The sequence below is a fragment of the Danio aesculapii genome, chromosome 9 (genome assembly GCF_903798145.1).
Source record: "Danio aesculapii chromosome 9, fDanAes4.1, whole genome shotgun sequence".
Classification (NCBI taxonomy): domain Eukaryota; kingdom Metazoa; phylum Chordata; class Actinopteri; order Cypriniformes; family Danionidae; genus Danio; species Danio aesculapii.
Genome location: NC_079443.1, coordinates 18,765,147 through 18,789,241, shown reverse-complemented (window position 1 = coordinate 18,789,241; position 24,095 = coordinate 18,765,147). Strand labels below are relative to the sequence as shown.

General features: G+C 37.2%; 1 protein-coding gene and 1 long non-coding RNA gene across 5 annotated transcripts in view; one reads left to right on the top strand and one right to left on the bottom strand.

Moving 5' to 3' along the window:
- Window positions 1-448: 448 nt before the first annotated feature.
- On the bottom strand, window positions 449-11,112 carry LOC130234812 (uncharacterized). Its single transcript, XR_008838335.1, has 2 exons — window positions 11,000-11,112; window positions 449-2,892 (listed from the first exon to the last, which is right to left on the bottom strand). It is a non-coding gene; the product is annotated as an uncharacterized LOC130234812 (long non-coding RNA).
- Window positions 5,998-24,095, top strand: part of arhgef7a (Rho guanine nucleotide exchange factor (GEF) 7a) — a 33,059-nt gene continuing 14,961 nt past the window's right edge. For all 4 annotated transcript variants that reach the window (XM_056465120.1, XM_056465119.1, XM_056465123.1 and 1 more), the window contains exons 1-7: window positions 5,998-6,439; window positions 11,285-11,368; window positions 19,197-19,281; window positions 19,414-19,547; window positions 22,537-22,738; window positions 22,825-22,913; window positions 23,092-23,186. In XM_056465120.1, coding sequence (XP_056321095.1) covers window positions 6,275-6,439; window positions 11,285-11,368; window positions 19,197-19,281; window positions 19,414-19,547; window positions 22,537-22,738; window positions 22,825-22,913; window positions 23,092-23,186 — 854 coding nt within the window. In that variant the 5' untranslated portion in view covers window positions 5,998-6,274. The remainder of the gene's footprint in view (window positions 6,440-11,284; window positions 11,369-19,196; window positions 19,282-19,413; window positions 19,548-22,536; window positions 22,739-22,824; window positions 22,914-23,091; window positions 23,187-24,095) is intronic.

Genomic DNA, 24,095 nt, shown 5'->3' with positions numbered 1-24,095 from the left:
TCTATCTATCTATCTATCTATCTATCTATCTATCTATCTATCTATCTATCTATCTATCTATCTATCTATCTATCTATCTATCTGTCTGTCTGTCTGTCTGTCTGTCTGTCTGTCTGTCTGTCAATCAGATGTGGCTTTTAAGGGAGATAATCTCTATAGAAAGGATTTCCACTGAATTTCCAGGCGTGTATGAATGTGTGCTCAGATTATGAGATACACTCACGGATCTCTAGTTCAACAACTCCTTTTGCTTCAGTTCACTAAAATGAAAGCAAATGCAATACAAGTTTATTAAGCATGTAAATGTTTATGTAGAGCCACACACAACCCATTTGTTTGTCTTCCTGATATAAGCTCACACAACCCTATTCAAAAACGTAGGCGACCAAATAAGCTGTCCCAAAATGACCCCCCCCCCCCCCCAAAAAAAAAAGTCTTCCAGGCCAGCTTGAAGTTTGTATTAAATTCTTTTTATTTTGCACTGTGTGTGTCTGATATAAAAAACACATTCCCTCAAAGTCCAAGAACATTTTTCTTAGTCTAAGTTAACATTTGCCTGTCTGTTAGAAAAGTCATAACCTGCTAATCAGCCTGCATGATTTGAAGTGGTTTGCAACTCATTTTGCACAATGTTTGTCTTTATCTGCATTTAGAGATGATAGGGCTGGCCCAGATGTGCTGCTTATCCTCCCCTCATATAGTCATGGTTTCATTACTCAAACAGGATGCTCTTCTTATGACCTCTCAGTTATTACTCACTCTCGGGAAGAGAGAGAGACAGAAAGCTGCACCTGCAGGGAGAAAATAATCAAAAATAGATTGAAACCGTGAAAAAGCAAGTGGTGTGTGAAAAAGAGGCAGTATAAGTATGAAACCAGTAATGTTATTGCATATTGCAGGCAGTATTAAAAAATACAAATTATACAGAAGTGGAGAAATTGGACTAAAATGAATCAGTGAAGCTCATTTAAATCTAAATCTTTTACCAGAAAAAAAAATGACAAAATTACATGCCCGAGTGTGTATTTGTGTCTACTACACAAAAGAGAGCAGATAAACACTGTTAAGAGGGAAAACACTCATACAATTGCAAGGTACAGCAAATATAGCAACGTGAAGTCTGACAAAGCCTTGTCTGAACGTTTGTGTAAGCTGTAAGTAGCTAACCTATAGGGTGAAATTTAAAGTATGAAAGAAATAAAGACAAAGTCTAAAGATTGATTTTACATTTCAGTTATCTCATATTGGAGATGAGCATAAAGTCTAAAAACATGTCTAGCAGAGGTAAAGCACAAATAGACATTTCTGTAATGTACACGTGTTTTCGAGGAAGAGAAAAAATGTATTAACATGGTGTTGCTTATGTGTTGATGTTTTACCACAATGTTTACTTGTTATCTTCAAGGTCACCAGCATGCTTCTAACATTATAACACATAGCTAAGGTGTTATAAATTTGTTAAAAAAAAATTGTTAACATTTTGGGTGGCACAGTGGCTAGCACTGTCGCCTCACAGCAAGAAGGTCACTGGTTCGAGCCCCGGCTAGGTCAGTTGGCATTTCAGTGTGGAGTTTGCATGTTCTTCCTGTGTTCACGTGGGTTTCCACTGGGTGCTCTGGTTTCCCGCACAAGTCCAAAGACATGCACCATGGGTGAATTGGGTAAGCTAAACTGTCCATAGTGTGTGTATGTCCTGGTCCTCCAGGTTGGGGGTTGAGCATTGAGCTAACAACACACCTCCTAAATATTTGATGTTATGAAACACCAACATGGTGTGACCAAATATCAACTTCGATATAAACGCCCTGGGAGTAAGTAAATAGTAAACATTTTAACATTTAGCATGTTGCTAGCATGTTTAACCATGCTACTTTGTTTCTAACATGCATGAACATGTTTTAGCTTTATGTTTCAACATGGCTAAAATGTTTTAACATATATGCTGGTATATAAATAGGCTTAACATTTCACCAATAAATATAGCAAACAGCTTTTTACTAGCATATTTTTTATCATGTTACTACACTTTAAATGTTTTTACATTATGCTAACATGCATTAAAAAGTTGCTAACATGTTTCCACACATGGCTAATGAGCTGTAACATCTTAAAATGTTTTAACACCATGCTAGCAAATATCTAACATTAACACTATAGTAATATGAAGTAGCATGTTAGCATTGCTTCTACATGTCTAACATGTTTTAACATTCTACTTGATTATACATTATGCTGTTTTTTAGCATGCTGTTTCTAGCCTCCTAAGAGTCTGACCCAAGTTTAGTGACATTTCATTCATACTTCTCAAAGTCATACTATAGACTTAAAATCATACTTCAATTTCAAATGTAGTACTTATTCTAGTAGGTGATTTTGGATGCCAATTGTGTCTTTTATACACTTAGCGTAGCATTTACACTTGCTGCAGTGCCAGTGTGATTGAGCAGGTGTTGTTGTTAAGATTGTGACACTAAGGTATTTTACAATCAGTCATTTTAGTTCAAATGCAAATAAAAAGGTCACTTGTCAAACCAAAACGGGTAAGTAACCCATGGTCAGAATACTGCAATGCAAAATTAAATCAAAATGTTTAAAGAAATTCAAGGGGGAGAGGGCCCGCCTATAGAGTGCTCTGAGAGGAGATCACAGCAAGGGCATCCTTAGTTACAGCTACTAGAGATGGTGTATCTGGGGGATTGTGGGTAGTCCCATGGCATTGCTGTTAAAACACGACGTTCTGCCCTGCCAGCCGCAGCGGGGCTCCTTCTCTCCTCCTCTGACTCCTGAGATGAGTCTGAACCTCTACCGGTATCCATGGTGACCCACTGGGAACTCAGATTCCTCAAGGTAGCTGTTCAGATGATTCAGAAGGGAGCAGGAGTGAGTAGTTAACTGGAAAAGAAAAAAGGTAGTTTATACCATCCAGTGGTTAACACAGGTTTGCTTTTAGTTCCATCATGAGCACTCTAGCCTAGATGAGAAACTTAACTACTCTGAATGCGCATGCATTACTCAGCACTTCTTCATTAATAATTTGCTACTAACTGAGTCATACAGTAGATATAAAGTCATTTATATGCTGGACTATTGCAATAGTATTCTGCATGCTGCAGCTCGACGGGTTTTCAATAAGCCCTAGTGAGCCCACTTCACACCTCTCTTATCTCTATGCACTTGTTATCGGTTGCATCAAGTTTGAAACACAGCCATATCACCCTGCAGCCCAAGACCTGTTACTCACTGAAGCTAAGCAGGGCTGAGCCTGGTCAGTACCTGGATGAGAGTCCACATGGAGAAAACTAGGTTACTGTTGGAAGTGGTGTTTGTGAGGCCAACAGGGGGCTCTCAACCTGTGTAAGTCCTAATGCCCCAGTATAGTGATGGGGACACTATACTGTCAGTGAGCGCTCTCTCTCGGGTAAGACGTTAAACCGAGGTCCTGACTCACTGTGGTCATTAAAAATCCCATGGCTACTTTCATAAAGAGTAGGGGTGTAACCCTGGTGTCCTGGCTAAATACCCTCCATTGACCCTTACCCATCATGGCCTCCCAATCATCCCCATCCACTAAATTGGCTCTATCACTGTCTCTCAACCAATAGCTAGTGTGTGGTGAGCGCACTGGCGCTGTTGTCCTGTGGCTGCCATTGCAACATCCAATTGGATGCTGCACACTGGTGGTGGTGTGGAGAGAGACCCCCCCCCATGATTGTGAAGCGCTTTGGGTGTATGGCATTACACAATAAATGCACTTTATAAATACACATTACATTACATTGATGCTTGAACATGGAAAATGTACAGGCTCAGCGCACACCTACTTCTACTTGATTTTACCTTTTGTAATCTTCAATTATCTTAATGATACGATCACAGAGAGGCATAAAATCACTTTCCAACCTTCCCAGATGCAAAATGCCAGGCAAATATTTTTTCATTAATGCCTCTCTTGTCTTACTTGTGCTTTTCCAAACAATGTTGAAAGTATGTATTACCAACACATTTTGTAATTATTCTTTATGCCAAGTGTTTTATGCCCAAAGTCTAATTTGTGCAATAGGAGAATAACCCTCGGATATGAAAGTAATCACAATATTTAGTGGATTGGAGGGATTAGTGGGGAATAGATGAGTAGCTTGATGGGTTGTGAGAATTTTACATCTTATAGTATTGTTGAATTCACTTTACCTCGCACTGGACCTTTTTTGCCTTCAAAACTGCTTAATTATTAAAGTGATGACTAAACAAGAAATATGAATTTGGTCCATATTAAGATGATTGCATCAAATAGTTGCTGAAGGTTTGCCGGGTATACATGATGTGAATCTCCTGTTTCACCACAAACCAAAGCTGCTCTGTTGGATTGAGAGCTGTTGAGGCCATTTGAGTATAATGAACTCAGGTTCAAGTTGAAGAATCCAGGCTAAGATGATTTGAGCTTTGCGGCATGGCATCCAGATGGATGTAGCCATGATAGGATGGATACACTGTGGTCATAAAGGGATGGACGTGGTCAGTAAGAATACAAGAGAGGTTGTGGTACTCAGCTGGTACTAAAGTGTTCAAAAGCAAGCCAAAAAATATCCCCAATACCATTACACCACTATCAACCTGAACTGTTGATATACAAAGCAAGATGGATATATACTGTAATGCTGTTTATGCCAAACTCTAAACCAATACCATGCAAATGTTGCAGCAGAAATCAAGATTCAGGCAACCTTTTGTTCAATCTTGGTTTCCTTCACTTTGCTGGCAAGAGTGGCAGTGATGTGCTCTTCTGCTGTTTTAAAATTTGACATTTGTGTCTTCTCAAGACCTTATTTGAAAGTAATGGTTATTTCAATTATTGTTGCCTTTCTTTGAAGCCTGAACTGTCCATTTTGCCCAGACTTCCAGCATCAGCAAGACACTTCCCCCACAGAATTGCAGCTCACTGGATATTTTCTCTTTTTCAGATCGTTCTCTGTAAACCCTAGAGATTGAAAATCCCAGCAGATCAGCAGTTTCTAAAATAGCCATTTCAGCCTATAGAGTGTGAAAAAGCCCATCATGAATAAGCTTGCCATACTTAAAGTCTTTGAAATTATATTTTCTCCCAATTCTGATACGCTAATCAGGCCCATAGCCAGGAGCGGGGGTGGGGATGGATCGGGTAATTCAGAAGACCCACCCCTTTGACAAAGGTGCAGAATTTGTCCCGTACATGAGCTCATTTGTCCTATTTTGACTGCTATGCCATCATAAATAAATGAAAATAACCCATTGAAAAAGGCTTTAAGACCAAGAAGAATTTTCTGTTGGCTGTCGCTGTGGTGTGACTTCAGTTAATCAACTTTGGCCAATGCTAACAAACATTATATATACAGTTGAAGTCAGAATTATTAGCCCCCTTTTGATTTCCTTTTTTCAAATATTTTCCAAATGATGTTTAACAGAGCAAGGAAATTTTCACAGTATGTCTGATATTTTTTTCTTCTGGAGAAAGTCTTATTTGTTTTATTTCAGCTAGAATAAAAGCAGTTTTTAATTTTTTAAAAATCATTTAAGGTTAAAATTATTAGCCGTTTTAAGCTGTATTTTCCCCCGATAGTCTGCAGAACAAACCATCACTACTAGAAGGCAAAGCATATCATACTCAAATGTTATGTCAAAGCACGCCATCCTGCGGACCACACAGAAACTACACTAGTTTGATAAAACAATAAGCTATATAGCTGCATGATTATATATATATATATATATATATATATATATATATATATATATATATATATATATATATATATATATATATATATATATATTGCGCGCGCACACACACATTTAACTATTAAATCTCTAATGAAAGCAAAGCATAAACACATGTATAACAGATCTTTCCGTTATGCCACATTTATCAGGCACAGAGCAGTGAATGTACGCAGTAGAAACACACACACACACACACACACACACATGTTAAGCAGGACGCGAAGGCGACTGGTCACATACGGCTGTCTATGCTGTGATGTCATCTGCCGGAAGATGCAGCTTTACTGCGCTGTGACTGTATTCCAGAGAAAGGCGTTTGACAGCTTGTCGGAATAAAAGGAAATGGGAGCGAGGGGATAGCATTACTCATCTCCATGGAGCGCCGTATAACGAGCCATCCTTCAAATATCCCGTTTTAGAGAAAATGGTGCCCAGTTCAACGACTGGTTAATAACAGACAGCCTGATTTTTGCCCCATTACAGTCATAATACAGTGAGCGTCGACCTTGCTGGTGTGGCCATGAATCCGGCGGAACAAACGGTTACTTGGCTCATTACCCTCGGGGTTTTGGAATCACCGAAAAAGACTATTTCGGACCCCGATGGATTTCTGCAGGCTTCGCTGAAGGATGGGGTCGTCCTGTGCAGGTTGCTGGAGCGGCTGCGTCCAGGCACTACTGATAAAGTAAGCGCGCATCCTCCCTTTGGCGCACCGCGGTTCACACTTCACCCCCTGCATTCTTAACCCTACGCGCGCGTTGATATGTATTATCTGATAAGTGACCAATTCGTGTATGTTTTGTGGGTCAGAACAGATGTTCAATCCTCTGTGTGAATGTAAACGCAGCCCATGCGGCAGCGGCAGGTCGAGGCGTTCAGCGCGCGCTAGAGCTGCTGTTGCTCCAGGCAACAACACTGGCAGTCGACGACTGTATTGTGGTTATACTGAACTGAGGGTTTACATTAGACTGTAGTTTTACATAGAAAAGCAGTAAATGTTGATATCAACAGACTGTAAATGATAACCTAGTTAGTATACGTTATGGAAACCCAAGCATAAGCGCGTTCAAATCGCATTACATGGCTGTGTATGAATAGCATTAATCTGTTTGGTATTATCAAGGTTAGCTGGGTATCCTTGCTTATATTTCTTACATTGGAAATGGGCCACCACCACCATACACAGTAAACAGACAAAAGCAGATGCGCTTTCTTTTTAAAGATACAGTGTTTTTTATTCCTATAAGCCCTAGCTTGCTTCTTTCCTATGCAATGCAATTTAGAAAGGCACAGCTAATGAATTCAGCTGCAGTTCAGCACGATATTATCTTATATCGATATTATCATAAGGATTAAATAACAATGAACCACACAAAAACCGAGAGTAAAAACAAGTCACAGTATCAGAGTGAAAACAATATATTCAACTGAACAAAATGCCTGAGGGTAAATGCAAATATGAAAGGCACAGACATCTTAATATGCCTGCAGGCAATGTTAGGAGGAACAATTCAAGCTGAAAATATTATTTTTTTACTTTACTTTTGATATAATTAAAGGCAGCGCACAACCACTCAGGTATAATGATATCCAGCTTGTTTTCCAAAGCAGTTTGCCTAATCTATAAATAATGCATGGAGCCTGTCCTTCTTGGTTTGGTGTTTTCAGAGGGGGGTGTTTTAGGAAATCAGTCATATTCAGGGTCAGCTCTGACAGTGACTAACAGTCAATGACAACAAGAACCTCTTTTGAAGCTCCATCTAGTTTGCTTATCAAATTTCACGCACACAATGTGAATAGGATGTTTATAACAGGTGTATATGTGGAAGTAAAAAAACCCTAAAGTTTGCATATTTAAATTGGGAAAAGAAGTATTAGTGTACATGATGTGTCGTTTTAGACAATAGCTTCATATTTCGGGACTTTCCATGTCACCATTCAAAATGCAAGAGAACTAACATGTTAAACGCCACCATTATTAAAATATAACTGTGAATAAAATTGTATCTTTTTTTAGTTAGTGACATATACTTTTACTTCTTTTTATTCATAAACAACAGTTTTGGTGCAAATATCTGTTGTTTGAGGGTGATGAGATATAATTTCTCCTCACCATTTATTGCAACATATAAATAAATCAAATTCGTTCCAAGCTACATTATTGTAGGTATTGTTTGCAGCTCTTAAGAGGATGACACTGCAAAGACAGCTTTATTGACATTGCATTTGATTTGCTGACACTTTCATTCTTGAACATCTTTCAGCAATCATCATGACAATAGGTCAATTACACTCCTGTATGTTGTTCCAGACCCATTGGAATTTTATTCATCATAAGAATGCAAAGAATTTATTACACCTGAGATATTTCTGTCCCTCCATTGACTTTCAATCCAATCAATTGTTTTTTTTTTTGTAGACTTGGATTAAACAATATAATTTCAAATGGATTGTTTACTATGTCCTTATAAATTTTCTGAAGAATGTTTTGGTTTAATTAACATTCATCGAAGGGATGTCCTATTTATATCTCTGCTTCACACACCTTTTACTACTGATTGGCTGCAACCTGCAAGTGTTTTTAAAGTTTTGGTTCAACACTGGGGTCAAAAGTGTTTTTCAAAATTTATTTAAAGTATGGATTCTCAAACATGTTCCTATAGGTCCAGCGTCCGTCAGAGTTTAGCTTAAAATCTATTAACACACCTGCACCAGCAGAACCCATAAAAACATTTTCATAAGGTTCCATAAAGAACCATGCTGTGACCTTAATGGTTATATAAATTATATGTAATTGTATATTAACCGTACAGTTTATGTTTATTAGTAAATCAGTTAGTAAATTTGTAATATTATCTTTATATATTTAACATTATCTCTTTATAATATTATCTTTATAATTCATTAATGTCATTTTATCACTCTATTTGCCAGGTCTATAATATCTTGTAGCCTCTATTAGCATTTTACATTAAAAAAATGTGATGGTACTCAACATATTTAGTCAACTGTGAAATTGTAGCATAAATAATAATGCTCTGACAATAGCTATTAGCTGAATACATTAACAAATGACAAGTGACAATGAACATGAATAAATATACGAATGAATAATTTAAATGCTAAATAGGAACAAAACAGATGCAATGAAATCTCTTCACAATCCTCTAAGTTGCATTCAGGTACATTATTGCTTGTAAATTTTGGTGTAGCTGAATGGAAGTTTCTCTGAAAAGTCAGAAATTCAGTAATTTGGCACTTACACATTAAAAAAAAACAACAACAGTAAATAAAGAATGCTAAAATCTAAAACAACCATTTCAGCATATTTTTAGGATGATATTGTCCTTAATAGAACTGTTTCTAGTGTACAGAACCGTCAAAGAACATTTGTTCTTTATGTAGTTTGTTAGTTCACCCAAAAATGCAAATTCTTTCTTTGTTTTCTCACCCATGATCCAAAACCAAAAGAAAAGTGCTCATCTTCAGGAAACTATTTTTTTTTCATGGAATGTAAAAGATTTTGGTCCTTCCATTGAAAGTATTCTCCTGAAATCATTCTATTAAAAAACATTCAGTAAATGATTTTAATCCTTAAACTGAGTGATTTAATTCAAGATTGCTTTATAAGATTGACAGAATTGTTCAATTTATTTACATATAAACACTGATTAACATACACCATTCACATTTAGTCATAGAAGCTCAGGCACACATACTTGACACATGAAAACTAGAGGTGCACCGATTGAATGGACATGGAATGGAATCTGCAATTTTTTACATGACCTGTGACCGGCTGGTCATGTGGCTGATTTTAGCTGGCCCTTTCAGTTTTCAATGGTGCATGCAGTGTCGTCATATAGTTTCTTTTAAAGATTTAATTACTATAATCATATTTATTTTTATATATTTTTTTAGATTAGATTAGATTCAACTTTATTGTCATTACACATGTACAAGTACAAGGCAACGAAATGCAGTTTAGGTCTAACCAGCAGTGCAATAGCAGCAAGTGCAGTTATAGAAAAACTATGGTAATATTTACAGATGAATGTACTATGAACATTATATACAGGATGTATTAGCTATGAACAGATTTACAATAAATGAATATGTGTACAGGTTGCTATTAGTAAACAGAAGTGTGCAGATAGATAAACATAATTACAAATGTCCATGTGCGGTGGGTATGTAATTATAGTTTAATCACAAGCGGTAAATATGTATAAATATTATAAATCTTTCAAAAAATTAAATATATTGTTTTCAAAGGGGGAAAAAATTGTTGTGTTTTACTCAGACATTTAAAAAGAATAAATGTTAGAGCAGTAAGTACAATACCGTGATATTTTATCCAAGGTTTTCATACCATCAGAATCTTATACCGGCCCATGCCTAGTGAGTAATAGAGGTAAAGTTGGTTTTATATTCGCACATTCGCTAATTTAGAAGTCTCTGTATTGTCTTTACCATGTTACTTTGAATATTCGATCGGAATTAACATGCAAGTGTGACTTGAAAACAACATTGTTCACAGTCAAATAAACAGTGTTAATGTTGTACTTTGATAGTCATTGGCTGCTAATATGATTTCGCTATTTAGAGTTTGCAAATAATACTTTTATGAAATTATATTATTAAGGGGAAAAGCTGAATGTGCGAATATAAAACCAACTTTACCTCTATTAGTGAGTAATGGTGGCAAATGCATAATTTTGGGGTGAACTAACCTTTCAAACTAAAGATATGGCTCCGCATATTGTATAGGGATTCCTTCTACCCCTTATGCATCCTGATGTAAAATTGGGAAAGTGGAAAGAAAAGATTTCCACAATGACAGAAACTCTAGAGAACTTCTAGGCAAGTCTCTTGGGCACGTACAAAATGGAGCTCCGCTGCAGTTCCTGAAATAACTCTAAAGATTGTAACTCCATGGGGAAAGACCTTTAGGTACTTGAAATATATATTGGAGTTAGCACTACAAAATAATATACTCAAGCGACTTTCAAATGGTTCTCAAACAGTAGTGCCAATCTGAAAAACCCAAATGCTGTACAATTTGTACAGTGATAAAACACTTGAGTTCTGGTTCCAGCCCAAACACATTTCACTGATAACAAGTGCCCTAATACAGAAAATCCAGTGACTGGTACTAACTTTAAAACCCACGTGATGTATTAAATGTTTATAAGAATGTTTTAACGGCTGTAAGATTGTCTTGATTTTCATCTAGCTCGTTTACCTCTCAAAATACCTGCTGTAAATGACTGATGCGTTTTAATTTCGCCCGCCAGAGCAAGGGTGTGTTGATCGCGTCCTTTTTGCCCCATTGTCTTCGGCGTCCATGCGAACGTCACTTCCTCCTCTTGCTGTCCACTTCCACGGTGCTGCAGATCTTGTGTACTCGCGATGTGTGTGTGGATGTGATTATAGTCAGTCAGCTCGTGCACTAGTCTAATGCGGGATACTCGAGCCAGCCCTTCACCCTCAGAGCTCACTTTCCAACTTCTCTCGCCGTTTCCCTCAGATTATTCAAGACCCCAAGAACGACAGTGAGTGCTTGAGCAACATCACGGAGTTTCTGAAGGGCTGCGCGGTGTTTCGCGTCGAGGTAAGCTGCTGTATTTTTGCTGTTTTTACTGTACTGTATGTTGCTCCATTGGCGCCACAATGAAAACAATCAACAAAAGAGAAGTGCAGGAGAAAGAGGAGACGCAGCTCTGGACGATGTGAGTGAGATCATGCCCTGCACATCGCTTCATTGTCAAAGTTTGGTGGAACAAAAGGTTTATACTGTTTTTTTTTTAAATGTAGGTATTTAGTGTTTTATGTTCGTATTGTGAAAGAAATAACTAGATTTTTTGTTGTGAGTTTAAACACCACAGCCTCGATATTAAGGGTTGTGTCATGTATGAATGGAGTGGCTTTGTCCATTCAAGTACAGTTTGTCTGTTCACTCGAGTCTACAGAATTTGAAGATCTGGTATAGATGTTGGCTTTGTTTTTTGCTTGGTTAAGTTCAACAAAAGTGACTATTATAAAACCTTTCAAACTTTCATTTTAATACCAAGTACTCACGCCCCCCCCCCCCCCCTCTAAAATCAAATGTAGCTATACAGTTTTTAAGCTCTACACGGTAAGAAAAAAATATATACAAACCGTACACGCTTCGTTTGCTAAATGAAATTGCTTTATTTTTATTTTGGACTGGACACTTTATTTGACTAGACATTTGTGTGCTAAAGCTAAATATGTTATATGATGATTCATCACTATTATTTGTACTGTAATTTAATTGCCATACATTATGTTAAAAAGATTTTACAGTATTTTTCTACAAAACATTTTGCCTATTAGAGATTCGGAGGTTATCTTATTATGACATGTAATGCATCCCTGTGGTTTCAACACAATTTAATCATTTTCATTAATTTGAAGTATTTATTAGTTAATCTTTCTTCAAAATTAGTAGCCTAGATGTTTACAGTTATTTTTGATCAGTTATAGCAATTGGTTTTTAGGGATTTGATCACAGTAGTAGATGGTTTTTTGAGTAGTTGCTTTCTTAATTCTGTGTTAAAACTAGGGCTGCATGATATTGGAAAAATCTAACATTAAAGTATTTTTTTATTCTGCAATTTATAGGAATACAAATTCACTAGATTTATTGAATAACCATTTGGAAAGAATTAAACATTTTTGATGGATTGGATTGATTTTGTATGGGAGTGCATATGCATAAAATATGAGAAACTACAAGCATAGATGCATTCAGTAAAGAAAAAGATACCAATTAAATAAACAACATTTTACTGTTTATAATAATTGAATAATCAAATGTAAAATAGTACCTCATATTCTTCGTTTGAAAAAAAAATCAATAAAATGAATCATTATTAATTTGTCAAAGTTACAAATGGTACTATTTCTTATGCTTAAATGTATTTAAAACCCTCACGCAGTCATAGGCCTCAAAAAAACACTTGCAAAATGGTAAATTATAATGAAAATTCAGCATTGCGTATACTCACGATGTGACTATTGCAAATGATCACATTGTGATATCGATGCTAAAATGATATATTGTGCGGCCCTAGTTAAAACATTATTTAAATGCACTATTGTGTAGTATAGATGAAAACAAAGCCTCAAAACATGGGACCTTCTTTGTTATTTTATGCAAAAACTTTTATATTAAATTATGAAGAAATATCACTAGTTTAGAGACTAAAACAAAAATTATATTTTGCTCAAACACTTAACTATAAACCATTAATGCAAAGGGACTTCTCAAGTGGTCTCTTTCCAATCACAAAATGCAAAATTAAATGATGTGATTTTTTTGTCAGTGCTGTTATAGAATAAATCTAATATTATTCTATTATTGTTTAGTATAGATTATATTATCACGTTAATTTAAAATATATGAAAAAACGCAGAGTTTTAAATGCCCGATCATTGTTATGAACATACCAGCTTGGACACAAATGTGCACAGAAAGACATACAAAGGGCTAGTGGGATTTTGATCTATGCGCATTTATTAGGGAACAGATGGTTCAGGGTAGCGCTAATGTATTGTCAAGTGTATCTAGATGTGCTGAGGTTGAGGCCCACGTCACATATGGAGCTCTTGGAAGCAGCATAATGTCAAAAGCACTATCTGAACCCATTCTGACAATATCTTCAGGAAAGATGCCCTTTTCTCAAGTTCACTGGATGTCATCTATGAGATTAATGCTGTGTGCTATAGTGTGTAAATCTTGCTTTTGCAGTGAGATCTAGGTGCACGTCCATTTTTCTGCCAGGGAGTCTGTTCATGAATTCATCTCAGGGTTCATATGTGTATGGATCCCCACAGTTTTGTTTTATATGTACTGTAGTTCATTTTTAATGTTCACCTTGTGCCTCGTTGAGTTATCTAATTTGAGCATTTTAGCTTTTTGTTTGTTGTTACACCTCTGTCACAGCAATTTGCTTCTCTCTGACCTGTTAAAAGGTGTTTGTTTGCCCTGGCAGTGCTCAAGGCTCCATTGGGGTTCATCACCAGCAGAATCACAGTCAGTAGTGCTAAATTTTCATAGCGAGATGAGCAGTTAGTAAACACACATTTGTAGCTTTACACGTCAAGCATTACAGCACATAGTGCAAGGATGTTTGATCGTTGACCGCCTCAGGAGTATCTGCCACTTCCAGCCAATGTTATGTGTGCAGATTCCAGGATGACGGCCCTCATCTCCACCATTTACATCACATACAGATTATGTAATACATGCTGGACCTGATTGAAACAAGGCTTTTTTAATTGTCTAGAGTTTGTTTCATGCTTTTTTTGTCTGTGTTAAAGTGGTATTCTGAAGCTTATCCCCTGTATGGCTCTAAATTTGTGGTTTACAGGATTTTTTACTAATCTGCTCAGCGTCCAGTTCGCTCTGCCTTATGAACAGCCTCTTCTGAAGCTCCTTCATGAAGCTCTGAGTCTGTTCAGCTGTGATGATGTGATCTCAAGCTTAACTGCATCATGACATTTTCAGATCTGCAGTCTGACTGTGCATTTCACTGCATCACGCAACTCCCACTGGTATTAGTGTTTGATTTCATTCTCAGTGGGATCACAGTATAGAATCTTCACTGATTTAATTCCCTCAAATCTTAAACATGTGCACTAGGGCTGTACAGTATTGGAAAAATCTTTTATTTTTCTTATTATTGTGATGTTTTATTTTTCATTGGGCTGACCCAATCACAAACTCACATTTTGGGCTCTGTGTGAGCGTGCAGCGTCGGTGTGTCAAAATAGTGGATAGTCGCGTATGGAGAGCAGAAGCAGCGTGCAGGCGAGTGCCTTTTGCGACTGCAGCGTGCAGCGGATCGGCTGTTGCACAGATCAATCTATCCCTGTCTATTCTATCTAATTACCTATCCGTTAATATAAAACTTTTTATTTTTACTTTTTATCTGCTCCAAGATCCGCTGCAACTTCCGCCCATGTTGTTTCCTTAATCTGCAACTGTTTATTTTACAAATTAAATAGATGATAAAGAACTGTATGCTTCTCAAGCTCTATGAGGATTGTCATTCATGTGCAGGTATTTTAAGGTGCACTCGGTCAGAAGACAATCACCTGTGACATTTTGTTTTTGATAGTCAGCCTGATGTAGGCCTAAATAGTTACAACAATATTTATACAATATGGTTATAATGATATTTATACAATAAAACGAGTGTACAAATCGTATAACTTAAGCAAACGTGATAACATTATTTTTTTTACATTTTAGTAAGTAAGTAAAGGTTTATTTATATAGCACCTTTCCCAGACATTGAGTCACAAAGTGCTTTACAATAAGAGAAAACAAGTAAAAGAACACACATCAATAAAAGAAAACATGCTAAAACATATTAAAACTAATTAAAAATCCAAATACAGAAACACTTATACTGTTAATTAAAAGCTTGACCAAAAAGGTGCGTCTTTAAGTGCTTCTTAAAAAGTTCAACTGATCCCAGAGTTCTCAGTGCTTTCGGGAGAGAGTTCCAGAGCCGTGGGGCCACCACACAGAAGGCACGGTCACCTTTAGCCTTTTAGTTTTGTAGTTTGGGCCCAAACAAATATTTGTTGCATTTTTTAACCATTTAAGTTCATTTGATTGACTATATACAATCTTTAATAAATGTTTGATGTTTCACTGTTGAGTTAAACATTTTATAGGGGGCTCTGACACATTGCTTTTATTATTTATCTTTATTTTGTTAATCAACATTAACCGTGTGTGTCAGCAGGCAGTTTTTCTAATGTTCATTATTTAATATAGGCTCCCTCAAAACACACAGGCACACACAAGATGGACTTCCAGTGTGGATTATAATTTTATTACAATAATAAATTTTTTAAAGTTTTTAATTTGTCAACTCATTATTTCCTATATATGGCTTTTGTGCTTTTATAGAATAGGAGTTGGTAAACATAATCAAGGGTGTGCACAGATGGGTAGCATTTGGACCGCTCTGGCCCAAAATGCCAGGGCCGATTTATTTATTTATTTATTTATTTATTTAGTATTTTTGTGTCCCAGTCAAGCCTTGCATGTATGTAAGTTATTATATTTAATTTACAATGCAACAAAGTTAGTAGATGATGATTAAATTATGTTTTCGTATGTTGTATTAATGTTGGTAATGAAATAGATTTGGGTTTTCGAAACACTTTCATTGTGTGTGCGTCTATCTTTGTATTTGAGTACAGTGTGTGTGTGTATGGACCCACTGAAATAGCAGTGGCCATCCCATGTAAAAGATGGTAGCTCCGCCACTATGTAAGATAAGCTGTAGAAGTAGGCCAACATTTTCAAATAGACATATTCTTACAGTCATGTAGTAAATCACTGAAGGAGCAGCATCACTTTGTAAAGCAAAAAGCTCAAGATGATGCACTGTCCACTTATACACATCCACACACTCTTGTTTTTGCTTCTCTCAGGGTATAAAATGTAATCAGAGCGGAAGGTAAAGCGGAAGCTGAAATTGTACACAGCCTCTGTCTATTCACTGAGGAACACATAACTGTCAGTCAAACAGTTAAAATACTGCCAAAGAACAGCACGGGACAGACAATCTAGAGCTGAACAAGTCCGATTTCTCACTGAATGAGCAAAGAGATATCAGTGACCTCTAGCTAACCACACCACCTGCTCGGAGGCCAAACAGCACACGCAACGATGACGGATGATTGTTTCCCCAGATGCTGAACGTGGCCCGCTTCATTGCATATACATGGTCTAGACAACTATGACTGTGTCGTGAATGATTTATTAAAAAATGTTGCTGGCAAAAGCGGAATTGTGAATTTCACAATATTACAGTGCATTAAAATCTGTTTGAAATTAATATTCTCAATGTTTATGTTGCTAGTGCATGCTGCTATTCTTTAGGTGAACAGTTAATCTGTACAAGCTAACCCACTGACATTTTTTTGTTTGGTTTAGAAGTCTTTAAAGTCTGACCCTTTGTCTCCACTTTTGAGATGGCAAACTTTCTTTGTTGATGGCAGTTTGACAGTTCAACCACAATATTCTTAACCGTGCCCCTCATAGCGTTAGTTTGCTATGAGTGAATGATGCGCAAAAGAAAGGCCCACCACTTACTCAACACAGTGGTTTCTCATCATAACGTGGTTCACCTTTCACGGCCTCACAGTTTCACAGATTTTTTTTTGTGCAATTTGACATGCTTTTTTTTACAGTGCATTGTGTTCTGCGTCCTGATTGGCTGTAGACCATTGTCAATCAGTCTCCTCCGTGCCGTGTCTCCTGTACAGTAAAATGCATTCAGCTTGCCAAATTTACATACATCTTCAATCACCAGTAGTGTTACTCTGTTGTGTTGTACTGTATATTTGCAAGTTTTCTCCCCAAACAAACCCCACAATGTCGACGAAACGTTCTGCACCCTCAAAGGCATCTGCGGTAGCACCCAATAGGCAGAGGAAGATGCTAATTATCGCACAAAAAGTTGGAATTCTGGACATGCTAAAGGAAGGTAGAAGTTATGTGGCTGTAGGACACCATTATGGAATAATCTTCGGTTCACTAATTCAGTTTTATCGAAGGGACCACTGTATTACATTTCTGTTGGAAGTACATCAACATACTACTTTCGTTTCACGTGGTCTCTAAGTTTCAGAAAATTCCTTTCAATTTAATAAGAAAGCTGACAACCTCGAAGATGAGCATAAAGTTTAAAAATATGTCTACCGTAATAATCTACCCATTTCCTTTATTTACATGTGTTTCAAGGAAAGAAAAATGTAATAACATGGTGTTGCATGACTTAGTATGATGCTTGTACTTTTCAAACATGTTTTATCACAATGTTTGTATACCTTATTCAAATTAAGATCATCAGCATGCATGTAACATTACAATAGAGATCTGTGCGGAACTAAATTTTCAATCCCACTCCCGCCAAGTTTTAGTCCGAACCTGACCGCTCCCGCTTATATTCAGCATTTGTTCAACCGCTCTCATTCACACACATAGATAGCACCAAGCAACGGACACACAGCATCACGCTCTCTCCCTCTCATTCACACACACATACACACACACATAGACAGCACCAAACAAGCAACACACAGCATCATGCTCTCTCTCATTCACATACACACATACACAGCCTCCAGGCTGATGCACATGTACTTGCTCCCGTTCAAATTACACCAGAGTTACCGACCACTCTAGTGCTTTATTTGGAAATTTATTCCCGCGCCCCAAGAAATCTGGTTGGTTTTCGCAGTACAGTCGCGAGAATGCAGACCTCTACATTACAACACAACTCTCAACTCTCAAATAGTCGCCCACTGAAGATTCGCTGGGCTGCGCCCGGTCAGTACATGGATGGTGGCTAGGTGGCTGCCACAAGTGGTGTTAGTGAGACTAGGAGGAGGTGCTCAACCTGCGGTCTGTGTGGGTAATGCCCCCCAATATAGTAAAGGGGACTCAATACTGTTCAGTGAGAGCTGTCTTTTGTATAAGTCATCAAACCGAGGTCCTGACTCTTTGTGGTCATTAAAAATCCCAGGATGTCCTTTGAAAAAGAGTTGGGCTTTAACCCCGGCGTCCTGGCCAAATTTGCCTACTGGCTTCTGCCCATCATGGCCTCCTAACCATCCCCATATCATAATTGGCTTCATCGCTCTGTCTCCTCTCCAATCAGCTGGTGTGTGCTGTGCAGTGTGGCTACCATCGTGTCATCCAGGTGGATGTTGCACTCTGGTGGTGGATGAGGAGATTCCCACCATTGTGTAAAGCACTTTAAGTGCCTAGAAAAGCGCTATATAAATGTAAGGAATTATTATTATTATTATTAGTGGTTAGTAGTGCACCAACATATACTGCAGGTGTCCTGAGTTTGAGTCCCGCCTCGTGAACCTTTCCCTATCCCCGTCCCCTATCTCTTTCCAATTCCCCCTCCTGTCATCACATTGTCCTATCAAATAAAGGCAAAAAATGTAAGAAATGTTTCTTTCTCTAAACATTTCTTATGAATGGTAATAATTTTATAAAAATAATCCTAGGTAAAATTGGTATTGGAGTTTATAGATGTACCGTTCCATGCATATAAATTAAAACGATAAAATATGATTTATGCTTTTATTCATGATGTTGTTAGGTTGAAATAAGGATTTCTGTTTTCTTTGAAATTGTCAAAATTCTAAAAAATGTTATATATGTAAATAATTTTTTTTTATATACATTTTCATCTAAGATACCTTGAAACTAGCTTCTCATGTTAAGCTCTTAAGATTTATGTAGCACAGCTAGAGTAATTTCCCTTAAGCTTAATGTGCTTGAAATAGGCTATATGATGCTCTCCCGGCTTTAACAGACATTTAGGTGGTCTAGATTAATGATGTTATATAATGTTTTTCTCTCTCTCTAGCCATTTGAGGCTGGTGACCTGCTTCAGGGCCAAAACATCAGCAGAGTCCTCACTACACTGGTTGCCCTCAATAAAGTAACTGCAGGTAAGTGTGTCCTTCTCCCATTTAGATACTAAATTAAAATTTCAAAAGCACAGTGTTTAACATGCTTAAAATGTTCTTAAATGTATGTCCTAATGTGCTCTTCCTGATAGTTTGTTTGTTTTTACTGTGTAGATATTGGCATTGGCAGTGACTCTGTATGTACGCGTCACTCTTCCGCCCACCGGATCAAGTCCTTTGAATCGCTGGCCTCCCAGTCTTCACTGGGCCGATCTTCTAAATTGCTCCATAACCAGTTTCGCAGCCTTGTGAGTAACATTGGAGTGAGACCGCTAGACCAACATCAGAAGATCTTGGTCAAAAAGATTTGTTTTGCTGTGCATATCAAATGAAAACTACAATTCCACAGCTTGGTGTCAGTAAGATTGTTCTAATAAAAAAAAAAAAACATTTGGTCACCAAAGCTGAATTTATTTTGTCAAAAATTAGCTGGTTTCCTCAAAAGTTTTGTAGCCTCTACTCCAGTCTTCATCATCACATGATCATTTACAATTCATTCTAAGAAACATTCATTATGTTTTCTTTTTTCAGTATTTTTTTGTTTGAAATTTGATTATTACACTTATAATAAATGAAATGAACCCTTGCAGAATAAATTTATTAATTTGGTTACACTTAATTTTTTTTATGTACAATTCACACGTTTAACAAACCATTAGCAAACCTTTAACTAAGACTTTAGGCTCGATAAATTACTAATTAGCTGCTTAATAAAAGGCCATAAAACCCCCCAGTGTTTTCATAGCTCTAGTTTTAGGAAAGTGAGTCAAGCTTTGTTTAGGTGGGAGTGCGAAGTTGCGAAAGATAGAAGGTTTTGCATGAAATGGGGAGTTTCATTACGTGCACTACAGCTGATTTTCACACCGGCAACAGAAATACAGACCCAGGGGAGATAGACAGTGATTCTGAGAGCAGCATTCACAGCAGATCTGAGAGCTGTGTGGAAGTGGATTATTTTCAGTGCATAAAATTGTAGTGATATTACTGTATCATTTTGACTAAAGTATGTCTTTAAAAACTGAAAGAGCGCTGCTGACGATACTAACTAACTGCCATTTGAATAAACATAAACAAAGAACATGGATCACACACTTACCAAATCTGTAGAGACAGGACCATCAACACCAACTGGAACCATGTCTTTTTTTAAAAGAAGATGAGTGGCAAATCCGAATTTCACCATTTCCAGATGCGAAAAAGCTCTCAGGTAAAAAAATGTTTGTTACAAATAGGGCTGAGCGATTTGGGGAAATTATCTAATTGCGATTTTATTTTTATTTATTTATTTATTTTTTAACAGATACTGTTATTTCGATTTGATTTGCGATTTAATATTGTAGTCAAGCTTCAGCTTAATATTCTGTATCGTAGCTTCTTACTGCTGAAATGCAGTGAGTGTTAGTTAAAAAAGGAACTGAAAAGATGTTAACTAACTCCAACTTTTATTCAAATTTGTTTAGAAATATTCAGAAATGAAACACTACTTTTTCTTTAGAGTGAACAGTAGTGAATTATGGAGTTCGTTATCTCCTGGTGCCTTCGAAATGTTTTTGCATATGGTGTAACAGCTGCAAAGAACTTGGAAATACTCTGAAGTACTTTGCTGTTGCTAGCTACAAGATTAAGCGTCACTGGCAAAATTTTAGTTTACTTTTTAGCAAGACATTCCTTATATAGCAGTCTGGCGCTTTTTTAGGTGCTGGTTGTTGTATTTCCTCAAGCTGTGGCAACAATTCTGCGACAGCTCTTACAAATGAACTGGTTTTGTTCAGTGTCTGTGCCTTTGAAACCAAAATATTCCAATATTACCGACATGCTGTTTTTCATTGATATAAATTCTTCTATTAATGCTTCTGAAATGGCTGATGCCTTCATCCCACTTGTCCACGTTTTCCTGTTTGTTTTATTGTGGGCTTTCCGCATACTTCGGTTGCGCAATTCTAATTGGGCTGAACAAAGGTGTGCTCACTCAATTGGCTAGTAAGACTGTCAAACAGACGGCAGTCACGCATTTGCTCTGGGTAGGGAACATTATATAATACATATATATTTTATATGGCAGCATCTTGCGATTAGCTAATCACAACGCTCCAAATCACGATTGAGATTCGATTTTGATTATTCGCACAGCCCTACTTACAAACATATTTTTGTCGCATGTTAGCAGATCACTGTAATCCAATTACTTGGGTCCACACGTGAGCTGTGTTTTCATCACGGGGAAATGGAAACAAAATCTTCCTTGCGGCATGTTTATAAACGCAACACTGACGACTCATGTCTCCGAACAATTCTTATTTTTCTACTTGTTTGAATTACGATTAGCAACTCAACGTGACATCTCTCTGAACACTGCAACAGGTAAAAGGAGTCTTCGAAGCTATATCATGCATATTAATGAAGTTGCATCTCGTTCACAATAGAGCGCGCTGATTGGTCCATTGGTCTTTCTCATGAATTAATGAACAGATGTGCTGAAAACTCAATGACGTCACTTTGTACCGGCCGGTACAGACAGCCAATCTCCAAGCTGGAATTTACACAATGATCTGATTGCCGTGATGTTGCTTCAAAATGTCTTTTTAAACCGGAAGAACGAATTTGCTCTAAACAACGCAAAAACAACCAATTTTTTTAAATATACCTGTTCTAATAGTGTTTTTAACGACGTGGGACATAAATATGACTGTCAACATCTGTGTTTTGGTCTTTCATGACCCATTAATAGTAAGGTGGTAGTTGGGTTTAGGTAATGGGCAGAATTATGGATGTAAATTAAGATTATACTTTATAAGTGCTAATAAACAGTTAGTATCTTAATAATAGGTAGGTAATAAGCCAGTAGTAAATGGTGTGAATTGTTAATCCAATTAAACTGGTACAATTAATTTATTTCCCATGTCTCCCAAAAATCTAACTGACTCCAGAACTTTGAATAGCATTTGAAGTTACATTGCATGTCAAGGGTGATTATTTTGTGTTACCATAGCAATTAAATATTTGTGAATCATTTAAATAAAAGCAAAGTAAAGAATGTGGGAAAACTGCTGTGTGCAACTGCTATGTTGGCATATTTTCTTTTTGTATAAATGCAAACATATCATCTTTTTAACTGGTTGTCAGAAGCAGCGTCTTGTGTATACACATACTAATTAATGCAAGTGGGTCACTTTTAATATTCTGACTTGTTAACACACTGTGAGGCTGCATGAAACATGAGTTGTTCCTCTTTTATAGGACATGACGGATAACAGCAACGCTCAGTTAGTGGTTAAAGCTCGCTTCAACTTCCAGCAGACCAATGAGGATGAGCTTACTTTCAGCAAAGGCGACCTTATCAGTGTCACTCGCACAGAAGAAGGGGGTTGGTGGGAAGGAATCCTCAACGGCAAGACGGGCTGGTTTCCGAGCAATTATGTCAAAGAGGTCAAAGGGTCTGGTACGTGTCATTTATAAAACATATAAACATTCTTTAAATTTGATCCTTTTATTAAAACTCTCCATTTCCTAAAACACTCCACACAGACAAACAGGTGTCCCCTAAATCTGGAAATCTTAAAAGCCCTCCCAAAGGTTTTGATACCGCATCCATCAGCAAAACCTACTACAACCTGGTAAGCACACTTGAGTTTAGTGTCTGTTTCAAGTGTTGTCATGTTGATTTGCTTCATTTGGAAGGTTGTGCGCATAAATGTAATCAGACTCTGTTGATTTGTGAATGAGCACGGCTGATTTGTCATCATTGTTTTACAAGTGTCTTGTGTAAGAATAGCTGTTTGTTTGTTTGTTCAGGTGCTACAGAACATTTTAGAAACTGAAACAGAGTATTCAAAGGAGCTCCTGAACCTTTTGACCAGCTACCTGAGACCTCTACAGATGACAGAAAGGTGATATGCCTTGTGTTTTTCTGCACAAATTTCACTACTATTAAATTAAAGGGCTAGTTCACCCAAAAAGGAAATTTCTACTCAACTTCATTATTTACTCAACATTGACTTGTTCCAAATCAGTTTCTTCCTTCTGTTCTGCGTGGCGCGACGATTCGGGACACTTCATGTTTCTGCCGCGCCACAGAGAGTGTCTGGTGTGCCATGTCACGGCTTCGAGCGGTGCATCCAGTGCCTCAGTCAAAGTTAATTCAGTGTGCGTGGTTATTAGTTTCTGTGTACAAACTCGGCACTTGAAATTAGCACACAGTTGGCTGTAAAACTGTACAAAGACACAAATGATTTTGTACTCTCTGCTTGGTCTGTGTCCGAGTCGTACATGTACGACGGATGAGCTCATGGCCCCGCCCCCTTGTTACATTGGCGGGAAGCAGAAACTAATTTACATGTGAAGCAACACACCCATAAATCAGCAAACTGTGAACACGCCCCCAACATGACACTTTTTAACACATTATAATAAAAAAAAAAATCTGAATTGTATTTTAGACTGAACCTAAACTGACACACTTAGCAGAACCATAATATTAATATTAAATCATAAAAAAAGAGGTAAACTATGTGCCCTTTAAAGAATGTTGGAAACCGGTAACCATTTACTTCCGTAGCATTTGTTTTTCCTACTATGGAAGTGAATAGTTACAGGTTTCCAGCTTTCTTCAGAATATCTTCTTTTGTGTTGAACAGACAAAATAAACTCATAAAGGTTTAGTAATTGGGGGAGAGTAAATTTTCATTTTTGTGTGAACTATCCCTTTAAAGGGAGTGTAGATTCCTAAAGCACTTGTTATAAGTGTCACCAGAAGTTTTATTTTATTATTAGAAGTTGGAATTCTTTCTTTTTCTTCA